We start from the raw sequence: 26001 nt of genomic DNA, 5'->3' as shown, positions 1-26001 counted from the left end.
CCTAAAACGCTGTTAAGAATATATCAAGGGGTTAATCTTTAAAAATTAAGCATAAAAAGGAAGTTTATTATTTAGCACAACAAAACGAGAATTTGCATCCATTTTGCCAGATTTTCTTTTATTATTCAGCACTTTGTACAATGTGTTTTCAAGAATTTCAGTAACAGTATTACTTCTCTTCAAGGAACTCCTGAAGAAGAATCATCTTATAGTCACAGATACTGGTTTGCTTCACATATTCTATCATGACATCTCAGAAAATTTTGGCATCATGTACAGGTGAGAAACTGGATACTTAGGGATGAAGAAATTTGTCCAAAGGTATACATAATTAGTAAGTGGGGAGCTAGAATTTGAACCCAGGCCTTTCTGTTTTTAAAGTTCAAGCTCTTTTTGTTATGCTACGTTAGTATCTCACAAAACCTCTTTGATATAAAGAATAATATACATATGCTATTAAAGTTAGAAAATGCCTACTTCAACAGATTAGTTTGATCTTTGAAATGCAGAAATATTAAACCAGACCAGCTCATGGGAGTGGTGGGCTAGGGGCTATCCATCTGGGAATTATCAGCATACAGACAGTAGTTAAAGCCGTGTATGAAATTGCTTAGGGCAGCTGAGGATGAAATAAGAACAAATACCTTGGAAAACGAATGTTTACAAGAAAGACGGACATAGAGGAAACTAGAAGAAATAATCTGAATACAGGGAGAGAAATCAGGAAATGACACTTATGGAAGCCACACGAGAAAAGAATTTCAAGAAAGGCTTAATCAACAGTGTTAATCATCAGAGAAAAGTTAAAAAAGGTGAACATCACAGGTTGATCAGTTTTGGCAAAAGATCACTGATGACCTTTTCTAAAACTTCGTGGAGTGAGGTGGTGAAAACCCGAGTAAGAAAAAATGTGAAAAAAAGAAGAAAAAAGAAAAAACGTGGAGAAGGCGATCGTAGAAAGTCTGAGTTAACCTTTAAATTTGTTGATTTTCATCACATTATGAAAATATCTTAGAAGCAGAGGATATAATTTCCTCAGGAAACAGAACTGGAGAAAGTGGTCTTAAATTATCCTTAGGATAAAAGAAATTTCCAGATTCTCCAGTGATAAAACCACCTCGAAGAGTTAAGTGGCTCCACCGAGGCTGAATAGCTAACAAACAGGAAAGTCCATCTTCAATCTAGGTCTTCCAGTCTCCTAATGCATAGTCTGGTGCTTTCTCCATTGTTAACACCCTAGCTGTGTTCTGGGTGACTTAAAATAGTAATACTCAATTTAGGGAAGATGTGAGATTTTTATCACTCAAAGTTTTAGGAACATTATAGTCTATCCTGAGAAGGCTAGGGGGAGTAACTCCCGAAATTGAGTGTGCGTGTGTGGCGGCGGGCGGGGGGGGGGGGGGGGGAACGTGTACATAGATCAGCACATGTACACATGTGGTACCATGAGGATTAGCTGGAGCTGGCTACCTGCAGCTCACAAGTGCATTTCTCCCCAACTCCCCAAGTCAGTATCAAGTGATTTCAAGTTGGTAGTCAGAACGGCTGCAGCTACAATTTTAGTTTCTGTTCTGTTTTGTTTTTAAATGCTAGTTGTTAAACATTTCCTTACATACTGGGTCTACCAGAATCACCTCTGAAAGCTTTTTTTCAAAATATAAATGCTAACTATCTTCCAGTCCCTCAACTAGTATTTCAGATTCTCTAGCCTAAGGAAGTGGGTGAGGAAGGCATGGGCATCTTGAAACAAATCCATTTTTCTCATTACCTTAATAAAAGAATTAGGAAATCCTACCTAAATGCAGGGGAATAGATTCAAAATGTAATTTTCACAAGATACCATGTTGCATATGTTGTTCAGGAAAAACTAAAAAAACGGTCATAAGTACATTCAAATAGAAACACATGTTTTCTGTTACAAGTAGTATACATACCTTTCCAACATGTCTCTGGTTTCATTGAGTAGTTTAATAGTGGTGACATCTCTAGGAGAAAGCCCACAGGCCTGTGAAATTAAAATGCCATACTTTAGGGTTTCAAATATTAATACAGGTATGATGACAGTAATCATATTAATAAACCTCAAGAGTTCAGAAAATCTACAAGTCTATGTTCTATCAACAATGAAGAAATGTTAAACTAAGAAAAAAAAAACAACTGTAAAAGTTCATGTGTACAGGTAAGTACTATTTAAAACATGACTTAGTATCTTAGTTTTTGTAAATAATGTTGCAATGAACATAGGGGTGCATATTATCTTTTCAAATTAGTGTTTTTATTTTCTTTGGGTAAATACCCAATAGAATTATTTGCTCATACAATATTTCTACACATACACACAATGGAATATTACACAGCCATAAAAGGACGAGGCTGTGACACCTGAGACAACACAGATGGATCTAGAGGGTATTATGTTAGGTCAAATAAGTCAGACTAAGAAAGACAAATACCATATAATTTCCCTCACATGTGGAATACAAAACAATGAATAAATAAAAAGCACAATCAGACCTTTATAGAGAAAAAACTGACATAAACTGAGACCATATAGGGAACAAACTGATGGTTGCCAGAGGGGAGGGTGGTGAGGGGTTGGGCAAGATGGGTGAAGGTCAGTGTGAGATATAGGCTTCCAGTTACGGAATAAGTAGGTCACGGGAATAAAAAGCACAGCATAAAGAATATAGTCAATGATGCTCCCATAGGGATATATGGGGACAGAAGGTAGTTACACTTCTGGTGAACACAGCATAACGTATAAATTTGTGGAATCTCTATGCTGTACATGTGAAACTAATGTAACATTGTGTGTCAACTGTACTAAAAAAATGAGTCAAAGTAAAATTATACTTTATAAGATCCTTGTTTATCTGGCCCCTCTTGAACACATTTCTAGAATATATTTACAATGAAAACAATTGTCTTTTCAGGTTGCAGAGGCCTGGCATTTTTTTTTTTTCTTTTATTGGTAAAACATTTTATTAAAATGTGTGTCTTTTTTCATCAAGTCTAGTCTAGTCTGGAGCTCTGTGTGCCCTTTTGATCTAAAGTTTCAGGGTTTAATTCAGTGCAGGTAAGATCTGGTCTGTCATTCCTTTCTTCAACTATTCTTTTGAATCTTTTTTTTTTTTTTTTTTTGGCTCCACTGTTGAATTTTAAAATTTGGAAACTGTTTTATCATTCCAGAAAGTTTTTTTTTTTTTTTTTTTTAATTTTTTTTTTCAACGTTTTTTATTTATTTTTGGGACAGAGAGAGACAGAGCATGAACGGGGGAGGGGCAGAGAAAGAGGGAGACACAGAATCAGAAACAGGCTCCAGGCTCCGAGCCATCGGCCCAGAGCCCGACGCGGGGCTCGAACTCACAGACCGCAAGATCGTGACCTGGCTGAAGTCGGACGCTTAACCGACTGCGCCACCCAGGCGCCCCTCCAGAAAGTTTTTTTAATACTCTCATTGCATGTCCTTGAGATTCTAATTTGTAAGTAAGTTTTCTCCTATTTCTTTCATTAATTCTGTTCTATCCATTCTGTTTGTTCAGTTTAGCCTCTATCCTGTAGGTCACAGGGTTCCCTCAAATGGCAGCAACCTTTATTTGGCCTACTCATGAAGGTAGGGTCTCTGAGCACCCGAACAGGTCTAGCTTTGGGGTATCTAGGGGAGGGAAAAACAGCAGGCAAGGAAAACCATGGCAATATTTGTTCTAATGGAGTCTCTAGGTTAAGGCATGGCTTAGGAGCCTCTCTGGTTTGTCAAATAAGATATCCTTCTCTTAACTGTAAAGAATGGGTATAACCCAATTACATATGAAAAAAAAAACCCAATAATTATTAAAAAACGAGATATTATAACCTGCAATCTTTGACATTTTTCTTGTTTGTTTATTTTGCACACAAGCTGGGGAGGGGCAGAGGGAGAAGCAGAGAGAGAAGCCCAAGCAAGCTGCATGCCCAGCGCATATCATGACCTGGGAGGAAAATCAAGAGTCAGATGCTCAAGCGACTGAGTCACCCAGGCACCTCTTTCTTATTCTTCGTCTATGAGTAATTTAAATCACAACTTCCCAGGACACACCAGTGTGCAGCAACACCATAAATGGTAACTGTCAGAGTAGGCCTTCTTTGTTTCTCAGTTGGATGACGAGAACTCCCTTCCGTCTATTTTGATACTGCCATCACTGCTTCATTTTAAAAAGCAGATTGTGTAATTGTGGTAGTGGCCTGATTAAAATGGATCTTTGTCTATAAACTGAAGTACATACAAAGCTCTTCATGATCTTGCCCCAGCTATCAGCTATATCCTCCGTTACTGCATCTCTTATAAATACGGTTTAGCCACATGAACTGAATTTGTCTCCTGTGTTCCCCAAATATAATGAACATATGTGTCTTGTTCATTTTATATATGAATCATCCATCATGGTGTCTATCACACAACTAATACTCAATAAAAATCTGCTGAATATCTAATCTAAAATTATGTTTCTAAGTAGAAATTAGTCATAATTGCTGTTTGTTTTCTAAATTAATGAAGTTTGAAGTAAATGAGATACAGGGCTTTACTTATTTATCTTTTAAAGTTTATTTGTTTATTTTGAGAGAGACAGATAGCGCTAGTAGGGGAAGGGCAGAGAGAGGAGAGAGAATCCCAACTAGGCTCTGTGCCGTCAGCACAGAGCCCCATGCGGGGCTCAAACCCACACAACTGTGAGATCATGACCGGAGCCTAAACTAAGAGGTAAACACTTAACTGACTGAGCCACCCAGGTGCCCCTGAAATACATGGTTTTAAATCAATTACATTTCAAGAGCCTCAGAATTCTAAATTTCAAGGGATAGTACAAAATTTTTAAAAATTCAGAGTAACTGGTTTAGTTCAATGGTTATGAATTAATCACCTGAACTGCTAATGGAGTTTCTTCATCTGGCATCATATAATGGCATAACAAAGATTTGGATCCGTCTTTATTAACCCAAGAAGAAGATTTATGCTGTTCCACGAGATCTCGGATTTCTTTTAGTTTTTGCTCCAAGTCCAAGAGGGACAAAGAATGTTTAAGAGAAACACTAGAAACAGAGAAAAGGGAAATAGGATAAACTGAAGCTATACGCTCTTTTCTTAACAGGTTGCTCTCTGAGATCTAGTCAAACCTGAAAGCGCTGACTGAAATCACTACCATATATTACAAAATCAGCCATCAGTTCAGTGTCATTATCTCAGAGCCACATCAAATCTTGTGGCAGATTTCACAAGAATCTTTAAAGTATCATCACTTTGAATATATTTTAATATGTATTTGATGTTTCAGCCCACTGTAATTATAGATACTGCTGATATAAATGGAAGACAACAGGCTCAGAGGCAGATTTGAAAGTAGGTCTTTTATCTCTGACCCAAATGTTTCTGGTTTGTTTGGAAGTCAATCAATAAACAATGAAACATTAAAACTTTCCCCTTAGTATCAAAAGATTGACACTAACAAAGAAAATGGATTCACAACGCAGTATCCCAGGGCTGTGTCTGTATTAGGTTACAAAGAATTTCACAAACCACCATTTGTCAAATCACCAGCTTCACTAGAACAATTCTAATTTTTCTTTTATTCACCAGAATCAGGAAGTCAGAGAAGCCACAGCAAAATGCCTTACCTTCCTAAAATCTTCTGCACAGCTTGTTTAATGACAGTGATCAATTCTGTCAGGCCTATTAAAAGAAAAACAAACATAAAAGGCTTGTTCACTTTTTGAATTCCTCAAAAACACAAATGAACAAATTAAAATTAGTTTCCAGGTCACAAATAAGAATCTTACCGTCTCCAAGGAGGTGTTGAATACTTGATAAATACTGCTGTTGGACATCTGGGGGAGCAAGAACTGTCTGTACAAAACAGAAATAAGGTTAAATCACCCAATATTACTAGTAAATAAATAATATAAAAGTTTACGATCACATGAAATGTAAGATATGTATTTTAGAGGGGAGCCTGGGTGGTTCAGTCAGTCAAGTGTCTGACTCTTGATGTTGGCTCAGGTCATACTCTCGCTGTCGTGGGATATAGCCCTGCTTTAAGGTCCACTGGGCTGAGTGTGGGGCCTGCTTGGGATTCCATCTTTCCCTCTCTCTCTGCCCCTCTCCCTCCAAAATAAATAAATAAACTGTTTAAAAAAGAAAAAATATATTTTATACAAATTATCAAGATAAGTAATATTCAGTTAAATTTTGAACCTCTTGGGAAAAAGGGCAGTATCTATGAAGGTCTATTAAACTTACAGTGCCATTTTTGCCAACTGCTGCATTATCCAGGTAAATATATCCACCAATTATGTTTAACTGGACTCGCAAAAGAACAACCAGCATACAAGTACTGTATACTGCTACGATACTTCTTGTGAAACCTTCACAGAGAAAAGAAAACCATTTGGTACTATTATGAAAACAAACATGTGTAAAATGACAAACTAACTCTATGGTCATTTTCTCACAACATGACTTTAAAAATAGATTTGTAAATGTTTTAAGGACAAAAATATATCAATTCAAAATATTCATAGTCTATTTCCTTACAACTTGGTTGCTTAACGTAAATTAGATATGATCCCTTAATTGAAACAATAACCAATATATTAAGTGAAAGGTTATATATATATTGTTAGCTTAGAAAGGAGAACAAGGAAGGACTGGGAAACACTAAGAGTTGCAGCCTCAAAGCTCTGAGTGGTCCCGGGAGCTAGCTGAGAGTAAGAGAAGAGGGCTGTGTATGGAAGAACTCCAGACTGCAATGCAGGTAAAGGAGGATGAGCCCATTTAAGGGCTGGAAAAAGGTATAGATGGGGGATACCCAGAAACTAGGCTTCACAGCAGCCTAGGACAGAGTGTTGGAAACAGAGGAAAGAATAAGTTTATTGACTGTTGCCAAGAGGTCTAGAAGGAGGAAAGTGTCCAGTGGATTTAGTAACACAGAAGTTACCGCTGATGCTTGTGAGATCTGTTTGGGTGGAGACACAGAAGTGGGCGCCGGGCTGTAGTGTGTCAAACAATGAGTGGAGGAAAAATGAGTGGGAGTGAAGAAAAGGGAATGCAGAAGTCTTTGGTAGTATATAAGGGGTGGCTGAATAAAGGTCTAATTTATTTTTAAATAGGTAAAGCTTAAGCATGATTCAGTCGAGAAGGATTAGATGAATAGATGGGAAAATGTAAGAATAACTGGTGGCATAAAGTTCTGAGATGTGTGTGTGTGTGTATATATATATATGTATATGTACATATATATATATACACATATATAAGTAGAGGCCCCAGGGCAGCTCTTTGTTTCAAAGTTTCATCACTAATGAAATTTTGCATACAATGTCAAAGTAAAGTTACTATCTGGATGAGAGTAAAAACTTCCCTTAAAACATATGTTTTCACTCTTATATGGATCCTAAGAAACTTAACAGAAGACCATGGGGGGAAGGGAAGGGGGAAAAAAAAGTTAGAGAGGGAGGGAGCCAAACCATAAGAGACTCTTAAAAACTGAGAACTGAGGGTTGGTGGGGGCTGGGGGAGAGGGGAAAGCGGGTGGTGGGCATTGAGGAGGGCATCTGTTAGGATGAGCACTGGGTGTTGTATGGAAACCAGTCTGACAATAAATTTCATATCAAACAAACCGTAATAGTGCATCCACCAGTACCTAATGTAGGCATATGCAGTCTAGGACAGGTTTACATACCATAACGATATCAACAGTAATATTACCACCACCACTAACATTTAGTGAATACTTTCTATGACCAAATATTGATCAACTTGCTTTGGGAGAATTATTTAATACGGGCAACAACTCTGTGGGGTAAACAAGAGTCATCCATGTAATAGAGTATAAATATTTCCTTTGTAAATATATTAATAATGTGCTGTCACATAGAGTAGGTAGACTTACTTATTATCTTTAGATCCTCCCATATTTCTAACTTGTTTGAAGGCCTAAAGAAGTAAATCAGAAAATATGAAAACAGTAATCAGGTAATCTAAAGGAAAACTTAAAACTTCATAGCTTTATATTTAATTATATTTTATTACAGGATAACTACAGGAAACAAACCCCATGAAATATAATAAAAGAACAATTGTAATTCCAGTAACCAAAGATAACAACCATTTCACTAGTATGTTGGTATCTATCCTTCCAGTCTTTATCTTCCTTCTGAGCATATGCATATATGTATTGTGAAGTTATACAGGAAAATCAAGAATAACATTTATTTCTTTCCTTTATTTACCATTTTACAAATAACGAAGCACATCAGTAATTCTTCAAACGTAAATAATGAAGAACTTTTTGTTTTAAAGTATCGTTACTTTAAATATATTAAATATATATTCGATGTTTCAGCCCACTGTAGCTATTATTCTTATTAATGTTCAAATTGCCCATCTTTGACCATTGGGGATACTATCCAAGTTGGTTCCTGAATCCTTCTAACATCACCCTATTAGTCTTTGATAGCTTCCTTGCTTACTGACAAGAAAAGCTGTTCTGGGTTCATCTTGTTCAATTCTTGCTATGGACCTGACATCACCCATTTCTCCAAGAGTCCTGGTTCCTTACAGCAGAGAATGGTAGTCTGTGACTGGAATCTTCGATTAAGGATATTCATTGCTGGGGCACCTGCGTGGCTCAGTTGGTTAAGCATCCAGTTTCGGCTCAGGTCATGATCTCAGGGTTCATGAGTTCAAGCCCGACATCGGGTGAGCTCGAGCCCCACTTCAGATGAGCTTGAGTCCTGCTTCGGGTGAGCTCGAGCCCTGCTTCAGGTTCCGTGCTGACAGTGCAGAACCTGCATGGGATTCTCTGTCTGCCCCCTCTCTCTCAAAAATAAATTTAAAAAATTTAAAAAAAAAAGAAAAGGATATTCATTGTTACTGGAGACATCACTGTTTCTAAGCCTTTCTGGTAGAGTAAGCTAGTAAATATGTATTTATTTGCATGTACATATATTCAAAGAGATAAAATATGTCATGAATTTGTACTGATACTTTTTTTTAAATGTTTATTTATTTTGAGAGAGAGAGCAAGTGTTGTAGGGCAACAGAGAAAGGAGGGGAGAGACAAAGAATCCAAGCAGGCTCTGCACTCATGCAGAGCCTGACGTGGGACTTGAACTCACAAACTGCAAGATCATGACCTAAGCCGAAATCAAGAGGTGGATGTTGGATGCTTAACTGACTGAGCCACCATAATGATACATCCAATTCAAAATTAGGATGACAGGGTTTTTAACTTCATCTCCTTGATCTTACATCTGTATTTTTTTCCCCCACACTAGCAATCAGTGACACCAATGTAATTACCAATTTGCTTCATCCCTCACTCTATGCACAAGAGTCTCAGAATACCAATAGCAACATTGAAGAGTTTTAAGGGTTTGTTCACCTGGCATAATTTCTCTTTGCGGTTAGAACACCAATTACATATTTAGGTGAATTTGATTTATTTTACCATCTCTTTTTTGACATTGCTTTGCAAACACTAAATACAGTTTTATAAATATGTAAAATATCTGCATGGTTCCAAAGTCAAATTCACACAGCAATGTACCTTCAAAGAAGTCTGTTCCTATTCCTCTTTATTCTCCCCCTTCACAGGCAACTGTTAAAAAAATTTAACTTACCATTGTTTTGCTTTAAGTTTATTTATTTTGAGAGAGAGCACATGAGCATGTGCACAAGTGGGGCTGGGGAAGAAAAGAGAAGGACAGAGAGAGAATCCCAAGCAGGCTCCATACTGTCAGCACAGAGCCCAACATGGGGCTCAAACCCATGAACCGTGAGATCATGGCCTGAGCCGAAACCACGAGCTAGATGCTTAACTGACTGAGCCACCCAGGTGCCCCACCGTTGTTTTGCTTTATATAAGCAAATATGCATAAAGATTCCTATCTGCCCCCTTAGATAAATAACATAGTATACACCTTTGTCTTTACTGTTAAAAAATATATATCTATATACCATCAAATCCCATCAAATCCTGGAAATCATTCCACTGAAGTACACAAATAATAGCCATCTCTCTTTTATTTTCTTCTTCTCTGTTTTTAACCTTGGCATAGTGCTCCACTGTGTGGAGCTATCACGTAGATGGAGTTCAGTGCTTCTCAAACCACCTATATGGAAGGACCAGTTTTATTTTTCTTTCCTGTTTCCAATCTATCACAGACTGATACTTTTGTAAAATACAATAAAAATAAATTCTGAGGAAAATAAAATAAAAAAAACCCCACAAAGACAAACTACAAACCCATATTCTTTATTACTATTTCAGACATAAATTTACATTTCAATAAGTTGAGCTACCAATACAATTGTGGGATATTACTAGCTTCTTATCTTTCTTTGCCACTGAACTGACCTTAGAGCTTTAGTTATCTCCTCCCTAGACGACACAGGTTCAAGACATATGGTGTAGGGGCGCCTGGGTGGCTCAGTCGGTTAAGCAGCCGACTTTGGCTCAGGTCATGATCTCGTGGTCCGTCAGTTCAAGCCCCGTGTCAGGCTCTGTGCTGACAGCTCAGAGCCTGGAGCCAGTTTCAGATTCTGTGTCTCCCTCTCTCTGACCCTGCCCCATTCATGCTCTGTCTCTCTCTGTCTCAAAAATAAATAAACGTTAAAAAAAAAAAATTAAAAAAAGAACAGCAAAGATAAATGACTTAAAAAAAAAAAAAAAAAGAGAAAAGACATATGGTGTAAATCCTACAAGGTACCACTGCAACCTTAAGCTAATGTTCAAGCCTTGTGGTGGAATATATTCTGAATAAATTGGAAATTAAACAAAATTCAAAGGTCAGGTATTTTAATGCAAATAAACCACTTTTTCTTTTGAATGTCACTTCAAAAAAATTTCAAAGTGCTTTTTATAGAAATCTAAATAGGGGCGCCTGGGTGGCTCAGTCGGTTAAGCGTCCGACTTCAGCTCGGGTCACGATCTCACCGTCCGTGAGTTCGAGCCCTGCGTCGGGCTCCGGGCTGATGGCTCGGAGCCTGGAGCCTGCTTCCGGTTCTGTGTCTCCCCCTCTCTCTGCCCCTACCCCGTTCATGCTCTGTCTCTCTCTGTCTCAAAAATAAATAAACGTTAAAAAAAAAAAATTTAAAAAAAAAAAGGAAAAAAAGAAATCTAAATAAAACGACATAAGAAAACAGCAGTTCCAAAAGTTTCAACATAGGAAGTACTTAGTGGCGGGGCAAATTAGGTATGTGTCTTCAAACTATATTTATCTGGGGGGACTGAGGTGAGATGGGGAAGAGTTATAGTCACCCAGGACATTTCTTCATGTTGACATCACCATCATTAGATGTCAAAAGTAGATTTAAACTTAGAGTTATAAAATGAGTAAGTTCTGGAGAGCTACTGGAGAGCATGGGGAGTACAGTTAATAATATTGCATTGTATGCTTGAAATTGCTAAGAGTATATCTTTAGAGTTCTCACTACGAAAAAGAAAATGGTAACTAGGTGAGGTGATGGATATGTTAATTAGCTTGACTGTGGTAACCATTTTTTTTTTTAATGTTTACTTATTTATTTTTGAGAGACAGAGAGTGCGCATGCACAAGTGGGAGACATATCTGGGTATTTCTCTTTCTCCAATGTACATCCCTCTGAGTAAATGCACACAGGCCCCTTTAGAAAAATATCGGGGGACTCATTACTTCGCACACTTGCTGAAATATTGCAGGGATCTTTTCCCTGGGAACCCAACCATCTTTTCAGTCAGTGAGTCTTGGGTCTGAAAAGAGGCTCAACTCTGGAAACTGGGCATGGGATTACAGTTGTGGGGAAGGGGAGATCTCAGCCCCCTGCTTATCTTTTCTTGCTCTCTTTTGATCATGTATAAAGCATTACCCTTGTTGGCTACCCGATCTATTTCGTCCCTCCAGATGCCATGTTCTATTAACCATCTCCATAAGACTACAGGTTAGGTTCCCTTGGCTGCCCTTTCTTTTCTTTCTTTTAAAAAAAAAATTTTTTTTAATGTTTATTTATTTCTGAGAGGGAGAGACAGAGTGCAAGTGGGGGAGGGGCAGAGAGAGAGGGAGACAGAATCTGAAGCAGGCTCCAGGCTCTGAGCGGTCAGGACAGAGTCTGTCATGAGGCTCGAATCCACAAACTGTGAGATTGTGACCTGAGCCGAAGTCAGATGCTTAACTGACTGAGTCACCCAGGTGCCTCTACAGTGGTAACCATTTCACAATGTATGCATTTTCAAAAAATGAAACAAAAAATTTTTTTCACATTATCTTTTTTAAAGATTCCAATTCCAAATCTATGTAGAATAAAGTACTTTTTATGCAATGATTCCTTTCAAATGAGTTGTTTGATAAAAATCATCCCTAAATTAAATATGAGACTCTTTAATGTCACTAAAACATGTTTAAGAATTAAACCAGGGGTGCTCAGTGGGCTAAGCATCCAACTCTTGATGTCGGCTCAGGTCATGATCTCAAGATTCATGAGTTTGAGCCCCTCGTCCAGGCTCTGTGCTGATAGTGTGGAGCCTCCTTGGGGTTCTGTCTCTCTCTCTCTCTCAAAATAAATAAATAAAAATAAACTTAAAAAAAAAAGAGAATTAAACCAATCCTGGGGCACCTGGGTGGCTCGTTAAGGGTCTGACTCTTGGTTTCAACTCAGGTCATGATCTTACAGTCCTAAGGTCAAGCCTGTGCTGGTTAAGATTTGAGAGAGAGACCTCTTTTTCTGCTCCTCCCCTGCTCTTTCTGTCTTAAAAAAAACCCAAAAACCCAAAAAACCAAAAAAAAACCCCAAGATTCTTTCCTGATGAAACGTCATGGCCGTTATCAATCTTCAATAATAATGCCAAGTGTTGAAAACACTGATGGATGTTTACTTGCGATTTATAAAACTGACAGAATAAGATTATCAAATCACTTATTTCTGGTTAATTATTATCATAATTAGTTCAAAGAGAAACTTAACTTGCCTGACAGGCTTCTATAAGACCAAAGTTGTCTGAAAACCAATACAAAAGCAGTCATAAGATTGGAGGCCTTATTTAAACACACTTTGTAAGGGCTCAACCCCTGTTTATCCAAATATTTTTCAAATGGACATTTTCCCCCCAAAATTGCAAACAGTAATTCAAATCAAAAGAAAGGCCAAGAAAAAATACACTGAGATACTTAAAAGAGGAAACAGCGAGTAAGGAGAACTATCACAAACCCTTAGGAACTGAAGAAATTCTGTGTACTGAGTAAGAAGAGAGGAATGACACCTCATCTTGAAAGCTGTCCAGGGCTATCCAGAAAAATAAACCCCTTTATTCTCTGGTTTCCCAGATTTTGCTCTTACTTTTTCCATAGACTAAATACAATATGTCTTGAATTTATGTCATATACTCCTTCTTTGGGTGGCAGTCTTAAAGGGAAAGAAATCTTATCTTAATTATCCAGAATCCTCTAAAACATAGGGAATTCAGGGTCTTGCAGCAAATGGTAACCAAGAAGGAAGAATGCTACTATATTTATTGTGTCTGTTACTATGTTGCTTTTATAAAAAGTGCTATTTGCTTATTTCATTTGTCTTACTTCCCCAATAAAACCAAAACTTAAGGCAATTAAAACCTATTTCTCTGGGGCACCTGGGTGGCTCAGTCAGTTAAGCATCCGACTCCTGATCTCGTCTCAGGTCCTGATCTCGTCTCAGGTCCTGATCTCATGGCTCATGAGTTCAAGCCCCTGTAGGGCTCTGCACTGACAGCACAGAGCCTGCTTGGGATTCTCTCTCTCCCTCTCTCTCTGGCCCTCCCCCACTTGCTCTCTATCTCTCTCTCTCTCCAAATAAGTGCTTTGTGCTCAGTAAACTGTCATGGTGAGGTCAATTATCATTATTGTATGCTTATGTTATATTTGCACTTTATTTTGTTAATAATATAAAATGTAAATTCATATGCCTTGTTCAAAATGTATGTCCACATGCTTTACCTATTATATCACCAACTCTTCAAGCAGCTTCACAACATCTAGTTCAGGAACACGTTCCATAAGCACTCAATAATTAAATTTCTGAATAAGGTCAAAGTGATATAAGATCTATTTATTTATTTATTTATTTATTAAAAAAAATTTTTTTTTCAACGTTTTTAATTTATTTTTGGGACAGAGAGAGACAGAGCATGAACGGGGGAGGGGCAGAGAGAGAGGGAGACACAGAATCGGAAACAGGCTCCAGGCTCCGAGCCATCAGCCCAGAGCCTGACGCGGGGCTCGAACTCACGGACCGCGAGATCGTGACCTGGCTGAAGTCGGACGCTTAACCGACTGCGCCACCCAGGCGCCCCATAAGATCTATTTAAATGGAAACCAAAATACACACAAATATTGTTGACCTAAATACTTTGTGCATCAAAGTAGAGGACAAAATAGGATGAATTCAATGACAGTTACTGAATATTTTTCTAAACAAGTCTATATATTATGAGCTTTAATTAGAAAAATAAGGAAACAAAGATGTTTTAAAAATATTTTAGTGTATTCTACAGATTTAAGTGCCCCCATATAAACAAAAAATGATGTTAACTTGCACTTACCTGTTTTTTAGCAGAGCCGTGAGGCTCTCGGAATTGAGTTGCTGCATTAAGGCCTCTCTCAGGGTTGGAAGCATGGACAGCACTGTAATGCAAACAGGAGATAAAACAGGTTCCAGGTGATAGGACTGCCTTCATGAGAAATGCATATTGTTTTAGGCTATACGATAGGACTAGTGACTAGCAGGGGTTGGGAGGGAATGTCAAGGCTAGAGTTTTCAAATTGTTATTATTTTGAATAATAAAAACTGATTATATACTAATAAATCATTTATCTGCTTATGTTAAGTGAACAGGATTATATATATTTTATATATATATATATATATATATATATATATATATATATATATCATGATCATAGCAATGTAAACAAGTACACATACAAGAAAGAATGGGAAGAATTATTCTGAGATGTTAACAGTGGTGATCTTTGGGCTATGGATTATTAACAATCGTCTCTTTTTCCTCTTCTTTTCTGTACTCTCCAAATGTTTTTTACAATGAATTTATTTCTTATATAATAAAATGATCAAAAACATTTTTATCTTTAGCTATATTTTTGTTTCATATTTTATTTGTAATTCTAGAAAAGTTTATTTATTAAATATTGCAAAGCAATAAGCACTTATTGTAGCCAAGACAAAAGTGTGTCAGGCCGGGAATTAAGAGCTGCTAAGTTGTAGTTTTGGTTTTACCAATGGTTATTGCCTGTAACTCCCAAGGAGTTGCGTGAAGAGACAGTACTCCATGGAAAAAAGACTTCATGTAATTTATAAGAGTTTATTTATGGCTCTATGTATGGTGTAAGAAATACTGGAGAAATGCACATATACAAATTAAAAATTAGTTTCTAACACTAAATAAGTAATGATAACAAAATGAAAAAATATCAAGAGATCACAAATACCACATTCTAAAAGGGAAAACTTCAGTGTATAATTTTTATTTCTTGACTAGGTAAGACATGTTAATTATAAAATGCATTATTATTTTTTTCTATAGAAAATTTAGCTGTTAGTCTACTCTAGACATTTATTCCAGTGCTACTCTATGTAGCTTTAGCATATTTCCTCAAGTTGTATGATTGAATCGCCTAAGTCATTTAGACCATTAACTAAAGTCGCAGCTCAGAGCCAACATAAAAGGTGGCTTATCTCTTAGTGTAGTTGATATATACCTAGCTCAAATGCGAGATGCTACCTTACCAAGAAAAATCAAGGCTAGAGTCCTACATTCAGAAAACAGAGTTAATAGGGAACTAGTTTAAAGATTATGTGGTAAAACATGATTTAAGAAGAGTCTCTTCACCAATTCTCCTGATAAGAGCCTTTTACTTTCCCTTTAAGCCTATTCAATTCTTCTCTTCCAGGCATTTTTTTTTTTTTACCAGTGAACAAATACATTTCTGTATCTAGTTGAATACAGCATTCATGTTTTTCTTTAGCCATCCGGTCTCCATGATAAACACCCCTCAGTCCAACCACAAATCACAAAACAACCCTTCACCAGTTATGAATCTGTGTGACCCTGAGGAAGTTATTTAACCTCTCAGTGCTTCAGTTTTCTCTGTAAACTCAGGATAACATTGGATCTACCTTATAGAATTGTTGTAAGGACTGATTGAGACATATAAAGGATTTAGAACAGTGTTTCTTTGCACATGAGAATGCTTGGTAAGTGTTAGCTCTTATTATTATCCTTATTTGGCCTCTTCTGGCACATTCCAGTTTGTATATTCTTAACATGTGAGAGTCAGAAATGGACCTGTACTCCAACTACTCCAGAGCATGTGTACTGTAACTACCTTTGATCTGAACCACAATTTTATTACTGTAGTCTAAGATTAATTTAGTATTTCTAGAAGTCATATCAAACTGTTTATAACAAGCTTATGTTCAACTAGAATTCCCAACCTTTATTCATGTATCTTGCTTGCAAGCAAACTTAGACAATTCTGTATCTGTACAACAGACTTTTAATGCAGAACAATTCATTTATCCCAGCCTAGCACTGTGTCATGTATAAATTTCATAAGCATCTCTCCTAAATCTTTAGTAAAATCATGAAGATAAAGCCACTGGGCAGAACACAGAGAAGCATTTCATTAGATGCTATCTGTCAAGTTGGGGCCAACTTTTTGGGTAAAAAAAACCCAGCTATATTTACCTGAAAGTACTAAATTTTTCTAGTATACCCATTACATATTATTCAGAAGGATAAAAACTTAATCACATGATTTGCAACCCCATTATCAATGCATACCAGAAAGCTAATTTGGAAAGTTTTTCAGTGGACCTATATTTGGCTCCTATCCTATTTTATTTTTAATTACCTAAGCAGCTATTTATTCATCTGAGGGTTGTGATGATCATAGAAATGTGCCACCAAATCCAAATCTGCTAGGAGGAGCGTGGTGGGCTGGCAGCCCCTGCTGCCACCCCTCTTGGGTCCATTACCAGATCTGCACCACTCCCAGACAATGAGAGTGCTCCATGGAGATACTAACACAGATCCATTCCTGTAGGTCTTGTCTACCAGGGAACTTGGGCTTAAGGACTTCCCACTGGCCTGCTAAAACTTTCTTGAAACTGTGCTGTAGACTTGAGACTTTTTTACCCAATCTTCCTTCTCCCTTGCATTCACATGGAAGACCTGCACTATGGTCTAAAGGCTTTCCTTGCCTCCTTCTGCTCTCATTCCTTTATCCTTCACAGCTGTTTCCCCTAATATATCTCTCGATAGCTAATCCCATCTTAGCATCTGTTTCCCAGAGGACCCAAACAGACACAAGGGTCCATGTCAAATTGAAATATATTTTGAGACTCCAGACTACCTTATTCAATTTAAAGAATTATGTAATTTTTAAAAAGTTATTTTATTTACAGAGTATTTATTAAGCACCAAGCACTTTACATGCATTATTTCATCACATTCTACAAAACATTTATGAAGTGGGTTTTATGATGATTATTTTACAGAAAAGAGAACGGAGATTTAGAGTTGCCCAAAGACACAGACATCACAAGGAAAAACTGGCAACCGGACTCACTGTGCTTTATCCGAGTTGTCATCACACACAGTGTTTATGATTACTGTTTGCTTTATAGAATGAAGTATTAGCATTATACTAAAAATAAAGTCCTTTAAACGCAGGAAAAAAATTTTACTTTCAAAACTAAACAAAGAGAATCTACCTTTATAAATTCTTTCTAAATTAGCTGTTCTTGAAAGAAGTGTTAGAGAAAAAGTTTTAACCAATAAAAAAGAAAGAGGGGGGCACCTGGGTGGCTCAGTTGGTTGAGCGTCTGACTTCGGTTCAGATCATGATCTCGCGGTTTGTGGGTTTGAGCCCTGCATCGGGCTCTGTGCTGACAACTCAGAGCCTGGAGCCTGCCTCAGATTCCATGTTTCCCTCTCTCTCTCTGCCCATCCCCTGCTCTTGCTCTGTCTCTCTCTCTCTCAAAACATTAAAAAAAAAAAACAAAAAGAAAGAGGTTTGACATGGATTTGAGAACTAATTCTTGAAGGGTTATGCCAGTTAGAACACTTGTTCTCTTCAAATGTGGGCAGTTGACTGTGTTACAGCATTTTCCCAGTAGGCTTCCGGGTTAAATTATTACCATTAATTCATGTTGAGTAGTATATACTACTGTGCTACACTCACGGGTCTGTAGTTGCCTACTGTGCATTTAACACACTTAGGACTCCTTACTACAGCATAGGAGGCCCCATGAAATCAGGCCTATCCTTGTAGACTTACTTCCCACTGCTCATTCCGCTCTAGCTACTTAGCCCTTTTGCTATTTCTTGAATGTGCCAAACTCATTTGCCACCATAGCATATTGCTCCCTCCACTGTATCATTTAGTTCTCAAGGAGGCCTGACTCTCCTGATTGCCATTTCTTAAATCCCCACCTCTCACACAGCTTTATTCTCCTTATAGGAGCTATCACTACCTGAAGTTATTTATTTGTTTTATTATCGTTTGTTACTCTCGCTAGCATATAAATTCTAAAGGTCAGGGATTTTTTTTTGTTTTTTATTGTTCACCTTTTGTTTTCCCAGTACTGGGTACCTCAAGTATTTGATGAAAAAATAAGTGAAATCAATGAACCTTTACTGTATATTGTATTCATTTATATTGATTTTTAAAATCCACGTTAAATGATGTATTGCAGTTAAATCATATAAATATTTGCTAGACTTATCGTTCTTCTTTTGCCTTTTCCTCTAACTTTGGTCCTAGAGGTATGCAAATTAGTATAAATCATCAAGGAACTTTACACATGTAGAAATGTTTCTCTTTGCCTTACCGGTCATATTGCAAGTCCTCTGGTTACTTTCAAAATGATACTGTCGTCGTGCTTGAGCAATGTATTCTGCAGCCTCTCTTTCTTGTATTTCTCTGATTTTCTTCTGTCCATATTTTCCCAGGATATATACTCCTAAAATTATTTTTTTTAAAACAAGCAAGTATATTAATCTAATTAGACTGTTAAAAATTCCAAATAGTATTTTAAACCTGCTTCATTGCTATAAGGCTTATAGCAATGAAAAGCTAAAAATCGTAACGTTTAAAAACCTAAGTTAAAAAACTTGTGTAAGAATTGTGACCTAAATAGAAGGAAAAGGAGACTGGCATTTAACAGCCAATGATGGACGGATGGCCAATAAGGACCAGGCCTGAAGAAACAGAAACAAATTAAATGTACAAAGTCTAGCAGTGCCTTTAATAGTGAACTGGAGATATTTTAAGTGTCCAGCAACACGGGGTTGTTTAAATAGATTATAGTCTGTACATACAATAGTCTTATGAAATCTTAGGTAGCCATTAAAAACCACATTGCTAAAATAGTTAATAATCCAAGGAAATATTCATATTATATTGCTAGATTTATAAAATAAGATCCTGGATGTTTCCCTTTTTAACATAAGTAGATACATAGAAAAACAGATGGGTTTTAACATATAATAAACAATGATCATTATTGAATAGTGGGATAGCAGCTGATCTCTTTCTTCTATTTGCTTCTTGGTATTTTCCATATTTTCTTCAGTCAACATATTTTTTTTAAACTTAAGATAAAATATTTATGTATTTATTTATAGATAAAAATTTTAAAGAATTCAAGAAAGGTAGGTTGTCAGGCAGACATCTAGAAATAGTAACTTCAGTGGAAAAGAGAGATGGAAGATACAGAAATTCCTAAATTACAACACTACAGCATAAAAATATAGGTGGGATCATGAGGCTTATAATTTTGCTGAGCACATTTCAACACAGACAGTATGATACAAATGTGCACATTTTATTCTATGCCCCAGGGGCAGTCAATTGTCCTAACTGTGAATGTGAACACTCCAGAGTGGTTAGTTAGTATTTGACCAAAAGCCACACTCCAAGGTTTAAGTACTTCACCTAACTTTTATCTAGCATAATGAATATCAAATGGATTTTCATAGATTAAATCAGTGGTGTTTAAGATACTGGATTAGCTAAAACTATTTTAGTAAAACTCACTTGAGCAAGAATATAAGGAATCTAGCCAAGTCCTTCTTCCCTAGGAATGGTTTAGCCTTGAAACCTCAACTGCTAGTTAAGTGGATTCTTCTTAGTGAAAGGAGTTAACCAAATGTCAAAGTTGCTAACCAAATGGCCAACAGAATCCTACCACTGGAATACTGCTGCATTTGCTTCAGGCTAATCTTTCATGCGCGGTTCTGTTGCGGTACCAAAAGAGGACACGAACTTCAATAAGCTCATAAAACGTAGTTAGGATACTGTTTTATTTATCCTGGCTAATAGATTGCTTTTATGTGTGTTAGAACTTGTTTCATTATAACCTGGCAACAAATTTGTAAGGGAGTAACTAATCCTCACCTATCTCCAACTGTCTGTGGCCCCCAATATCTGCCAAAAAGAACCTAAGAACTTTGCAAGACCTAAATCATTGGATTTGGTCTATTTGTCACAAGTGGGGATAAGGCAGCCCTTTAAGAACTGCAAAGCAAGCACATAGCCTGAAATATTTTCACTAATATAAGCATTATAGATAAACTGATAACATATATATTCTAAAAAATAATAGTTCATTAAAAGTATGTCCTGCAAATAATGAGAAATAAAGTATGACTGTTATGTTTGTATGCAAATAAATGTATTGTAATTATGTTTAAAGAGCAAATAAATGTCATATAAGTGGCTTCATAACTACTTTTCTTGTAATCCTTTCTCAATAAACTGATGATAGTGCCATAATACCAACAGAATGAAGAAACTGGCTTATGCTTCACTAACTCTTTGACAGGCAATTCTTACGTAACAACGAATTCTCAATGAATTGTATTTTATTTGCACAACTGATTGCTTAAAGTTATGTGTAAAATTACTATTATTTCTCAAATAATAGTAATGATGTAAAATGAAACACTGCAATGATGCCCTCTGTGTAGCTAAGAATTTTCTGGAATAACAGTAAATGACTAGCATATGTGTTTTTCTGGGAGAAAAGGTACACTGCTTTCATTAGATTCTCAACAGTATCTGATAAAAATTTTTCAGGAACTACTTACCATGTTTGTTTGATAAGTGTAGTATATTTTAACGAAAGCTAAAAGAACATGAATTGTTGTGGATTGAACTGTATCACACCTATCCTTCCCAATTCAAATGTTGAAGTCCCCTTACTTCAGAATATGACCTTATTTGGAGATAAGGTCTTTATAGAGGTAATCAAATTAAAAGAAGGTCATTAGGGTGGGCTCTAATCGAACTTGACTGGTATTCTGAAAAGAGGAAACTTGGACACAGACATGTGTTGAAGGAAGATGATGTAAAGACACAGAGGAGATGACCATCTACAAACCAAGGAGAAGGGTCTGCAAAAGATCCTTCTCTTATGACTCTCAGAAGAAACAAATCCTGCCAACACATTGATCTTGGGTTTCTGGCCTCCAGAACTACGAGACAATACATTTCTGTTGCTTAAGCCACTCAGTTTGTCGTACTTAGTTATGGCAACACCAGCAAATGAATACATAGAATTAGGATATTTGTTATCCTATTATTATTATTATTATTTTGAGTTAGCATTGAAGTCAGTTCCCATAAATGGTGAAATTTAGCCAGGGTCTCATTCCTAAAATTAACATATTCTGATTTTTTTTTCCCTAGGAAAATAAAAACGAAGACAGAGAATTCATTAGCTAAAATATGGGGCTCAGGATCATCTATATACTCGATTGGCTGCCTGAATCTGACCTGAAGACAGTAGGTATTGATGGTTGTGGCACCAACTAGGCAGGTAATTTTGAGCAAGACTCTTCCTCTCTCTGTGTCTAGATTTTTTCATCCATAAAATGAAAGACTGGGTTTATAAGGTGCTTTAAAATTTCTTCTGTGCTATGGTTTTATTTATGAATAATGAAAACATTCATGAAATACCTCAAAACTAAATATAAATGTTTTGAGGTTTCCTTTCAGAACACTCTTGGTAAAGCAAAGTATCTTCTAGTCTTCCCACATCATAAATTCAGTTTTGGGGTGCCTGGGTAGCTTAGTCAGTTAAGCGTCTGACTCTTGATTTCTGCTCAGGTCATGATCTCATCTGGAGTTGGGCTCCATGCTGACAACGTGGATCCTGCTTGGGATTCTCTCTCTCTCTCTCTCTCTCTCTCTCTCCCTCCCTCCCTCTCTCTGCCCTTCTCCCATTCAAGCTTACTCTCTCTTTCTCTCCCTCTCGAAACAAAGAAGCTTAAAAAAAATAACTACTCGTCATGCCCACTGACTAGAAGAGCTTAGCACAGTGCCCACTGGGCACCCAACAAATGGTAGCTATTACTATTAAAAATCTGTAACTCTTGTATTTCTAATCATATCACCTTCAACACTACAGGCACTTGATAACTATGTCTTATGTTAACTGAAATGTAACATGTTGTAGAACCTTTCCCTTGAAGATACAAAACACTAGGATTATTTTCTCTTTCTATCCCTGTGGACTTCCCCCACCCCTTCTCATTCCTCTTAATCTGTAATTATAAAGCTCTCAATAGATTTTTCAAAAAATTTATAACTATCTCTTAAGTATACTCTTTTGCTCCTTGTTCCATTACATCTAATCTACCATTAGGTTATTCCATAAATCTGAAGGGGTACGCTATTCTGAGATTGCTAAAGAGAGATTATTTTCCTTCCTTCAGTAGTGCCAAAAAATATTTTATTTATAGTTCTTCCATCATACATGTCTTTAACTTCTACAAATAAGATAGATTTAGTAGTCTTGGCATAAGAGAAATATACAGTCCCTGAATTATGAAAATTTCAACTTCGTGATGATACGAAAGTAATACACATTCAGTAGAATCCATACTTTGAATTTTGATCTTTTCCTGGGCTAGCAAATATGTGGTACAATATTCTCTGGTGATGCTGGGTGGCAGTGAGCCCCACTCCCAGTCAGCCATTCCATCACTGAGAGTAAACAACTCTTACGATCATTCAGTACTCATTCAACCATTCTGTTTTTCACTTTCAGTACAGTATTCAATAAATTACATGAGGTATTCACACTTCATTATAAAACAGGCTTTTGCCCAACTGTCACCTAAAGTTAAGTGTTCTTCAGATAGACTAGGCTAAGCTATGATGTTTGGTAGGTTAGTTGTATTAAATGTACTTTTGACTTACGATGAGTTTATTGGGTCATAACCCCATTGTAAGTTGAGGGAGCTCTGTACATTAGATGTTAATGGCTGAAGATACTGGAAAATATACCTTATTGGTAAAGGATTTCTCAAAGAATGCTGTAAAAGTTTACCTAAAAACTTAGTGATTTGTGATACACCTCAGAGATCAGGAAAAGACTCTCCTCACCATCAACAAGCTGATTTCAAGCTTTCAAGAATCAACGGATCTGAGTTATTGATGTTAAAAGTATTGTTAATTTCACATTGCTTGGGGTCAATAGAATATAATCTAATAGTAAGAGAGAGGCAGTCAAATTGTTTGGAAAACTGCTGTTCTTGTTTTTAAGTACTTCTGTAACCGAAGCATGTAGTTAGTGATAATTGCTCAAAAAGTCAAATTCTAAAAATTCCCTCTTAACATTCCTATGCTTCCTTCTCCTATATCTCACATGGCTTTTTATTCTCTCCTTCAAGTCCCTGCATATTATGGCATGACTGTCCTATGGGGCAAAAGGCTCTCAGGATTATCTTCCCTGTTTCCAAATCGCCTCTCAGCCTGTGCAACTCAGTTACACCAGCTGGATGGGCACTGATCCCAACCTTGAAGATCCCCAGGAAGACGGCACAACATCTCTCAAACATTTCCTACTGCATAATTTGTATTCTAAAGAAGCAGAAACAGAACTAAAACACTGATTTGTGTTTGTCTAGTATATACCTCCCAGTCATTTAGAATAACTGTGCAGTTTTCAAAAATTCAAATTAATTTTTTTTTTTTTTTAATTGAGACAGAGAGAGCCCGCGCAAGCGAGCTGGGGAGAGGGGCAGAGGAAGGGAGGAGGAGGGGGGAATAGACGGAGAGAGAGAGAGGGAGAATCCCAAGCAGGCTCCAGGCTCACTCACTAAGCCGCCCAGGCGCCCCTAACTTTAAACAACGCTGGAAGGGCAGGCTTTAGGTAACTCTCCTAGAACATTATGAAACTTCTGCGAAGGATGAAAGCCAAATAAAATACGGAGAGTGCCAAAGAGAAACGAAGAATCTCCCAGGAAAACAATTTGAAATATGTGTCGGTAAGAGAATGATTATCTTGAAACAGAAACTTAATTGTGGTGGGTTCTCCCAAGGTCCGCGAAAAGAAAGGGGAGGAGAGAAACAGAGTAAGGGGCAGCTTCAGGACAAAAGATACAAATCCCACAACCGCAGAGACGGGAAGACCCTTAGGGGTTCGTCACCCAGCGCCCCGTCCGACCGGCGAGCGAAAGCCCCTCCACATATCCGGGACTATGGTCGCCAGGCCTCTATTTTCCAAGACAGTCACCTCTCTTCCGCCCCCTTCTCCCAATGTCCCTTTCCGAGGACGCTGTCACCCACCTCCGAGCACTGTGCCCAGGAAGATGCATTTCTTTTTGTGACGTTTTAGAAAATTCCACATAGAGCTCAGCATCTTCAGACCCTGAAGGTGCGGGCTGTCTAAGGGCGGCGGGGGTGGGGAGGGGCTGTTCGCCAGGAAAGCGTTTCCTCGTCACTTGGCCCCAACGACCAGGCAGCACCTCCGTAGTCCCGCTCGGTGCTCTCCAGAAATCACAAACGCGACTTTCCGCAGAGACTGTCACCGGGGCGGGGAGGGGGCGTGGACTACAGGCGAGCAGCTGCGCTTTCTGCTGCTGCCGCCGCGCCGCCGTCGCCGCTCACTGGTCCGGGCCCCCCGGGTCCGTCTAGAATTCGCTCCCGAGTGCATCGCCGTTCGACTTCCCTGGAAACCGCGGCTCGCGTCCGCCGCGTTCCGTTGCCGGCGCTCCGCTGCTGTTGCTTCAGCCTCGGGCGCTGAGCACCACGGCCCGGGTGCAGGATGGAGGCAAAGGCGGCCTCCACGCCGGCTACTGGCGGCGCCGGGTGCTCGGTGACGGCGGAGGAAACCGAAAAGTGGATGGAGGAAGCGATGCAAATGGTGAGGAGCCCAGGAGGTGCGTGCCGTGGGTGGGAACTTTTCTTTGGTCCCTCTTCCCGACCCGGGCATTTAAGCAAACGTCCTGCGTGTGCTTTCTCGTCACCATAATCTCGATGGCGGTCACATTTCTGGGTGAACTGCTGGCTTTACTCCCCTGAAGTTTTCTTTAGTCCATTCGCACAGTGCTGTGGGGGAAGGAGGAGAGGAAATACAAAAATCATTTCTTTTTTCACTGGTATCAAGTATGAACCAAACACCCCCATTCAGCTGCTGCTGGTATGTACGTGCTGTGCGTCCCCTTCTTTCCCCGAAGACACACTCGCAAATCCGGAAAGTTACATTATTGTGTATTTATGACCTCTTGAACCTGTCTAGTAGGAGAAAGGACCCTGAGGATGTGTCTGATAGAGAGCAGGGTAAAAACAAGTCCCTGTACAGTCAGATCTACCATTCATTCATTCATCCTTCCATGCTACTGCCCTGTTTTTTTTTCACTTCCCTCTCTCGCTCCGTTCAGGACTGCTGATTAAGAAGAGCTCTAATCAGATTTGTGTATAATCTAAGCTTTACCCATACTTACGAGGACCAGTGAGCTCTTTAATAGGGATAAAAGTGTGTGTTGGCTTATATACGTATATGTATATAAATATATGCCCGTGCACACATATACATGTGTAAAATGCCCTTCAGTTTTACATTTCTCTAAGGCTGCTGTAAAAGAAATTTTTTTTCATACATGCTTTTGATTATCTTCTTTTTTTTTTTTTTCATATTCCTATCCT

At 38.0% G+C, this 26001-nt stretch overlaps 2 protein-coding genes across 7 annotated transcripts in view; one reads left to right on the top strand and one right to left on the bottom strand.

Annotated features, from left to right (window-relative positions):
• PEX3 (peroxisomal biogenesis factor 3) overlaps positions 1 to 24973 on the bottom strand; it is a 35471-nt gene extending 10498 nt beyond the window's left edge. For all 4 annotated transcript variants that reach the window (XR_009263372.1, XR_009263373.1, XM_058735507.1 and 1 more), the window contains exons 1-9: positions 24643 to 24973; positions 18896 to 19027; positions 14583 to 14664; positions 7923 to 7966; positions 6272 to 6396; positions 5812 to 5878; positions 5650 to 5704; positions 4899 to 5067; positions 1935 to 2005 (exon numbers count right to left, since the gene is read on the bottom strand). Coding sequence is in view for 2 of the 4 variants with exons in the window: in XM_058735507.1 (XP_058591490.1) it covers positions 1935 to 2005; positions 4899 to 5067; positions 5650 to 5704; positions 5812 to 5878; positions 6272 to 6396; positions 7923 to 7966; positions 14583 to 14664; positions 18896 to 19027; positions 24643 to 24715 (818 nt within the window). In the remaining 2 variants the exon portion in view is untranslated. The remainder of the gene's footprint in view (positions 1 to 1934; positions 2006 to 4898; positions 5068 to 5649; positions 5705 to 5811; positions 5879 to 6271; positions 6397 to 7922; positions 7967 to 14582; positions 14665 to 18895; positions 19028 to 24642) is intronic.
• Positions 24974 to 25046: 73 nt separating this feature from the next.
• Positions 25047 to 26001, top strand: part of ADAT2 (adenosine deaminase tRNA specific 2) — a 49369-nt gene continuing 48414 nt past the window's right edge. Inside the window, exon 1 of one of the 3 annotated variants that reach the window (XM_058735509.1) lies at positions 25047 to 25219. In XM_058735509.1, coding sequence (XP_058591492.1) covers positions 25121 to 25219 — 99 coding nt within the window. In that variant the 5' untranslated portion in view covers positions 25047 to 25120. The remainder of the gene's footprint in view (positions 25220 to 26001) is intronic. The other 2 variants (XM_058735510.1, XM_058735511.1) reach the window with 2 other exon arrangements.

This window comes from Neofelis nebulosa, chromosome 6 (genome assembly GCF_028018385.1).
Source record: "Neofelis nebulosa isolate mNeoNeb1 chromosome 6, mNeoNeb1.pri, whole genome shotgun sequence".
In the NCBI taxonomy this organism is placed as follows: Eukaryota; Metazoa; Chordata; class Mammalia; order Carnivora; family Felidae; genus Neofelis; species Neofelis nebulosa.
The sequence above is the reverse complement of the archived record's forward strand: the minus strand, read 5'-3'. Positions and strand labels throughout refer to the sequence as shown.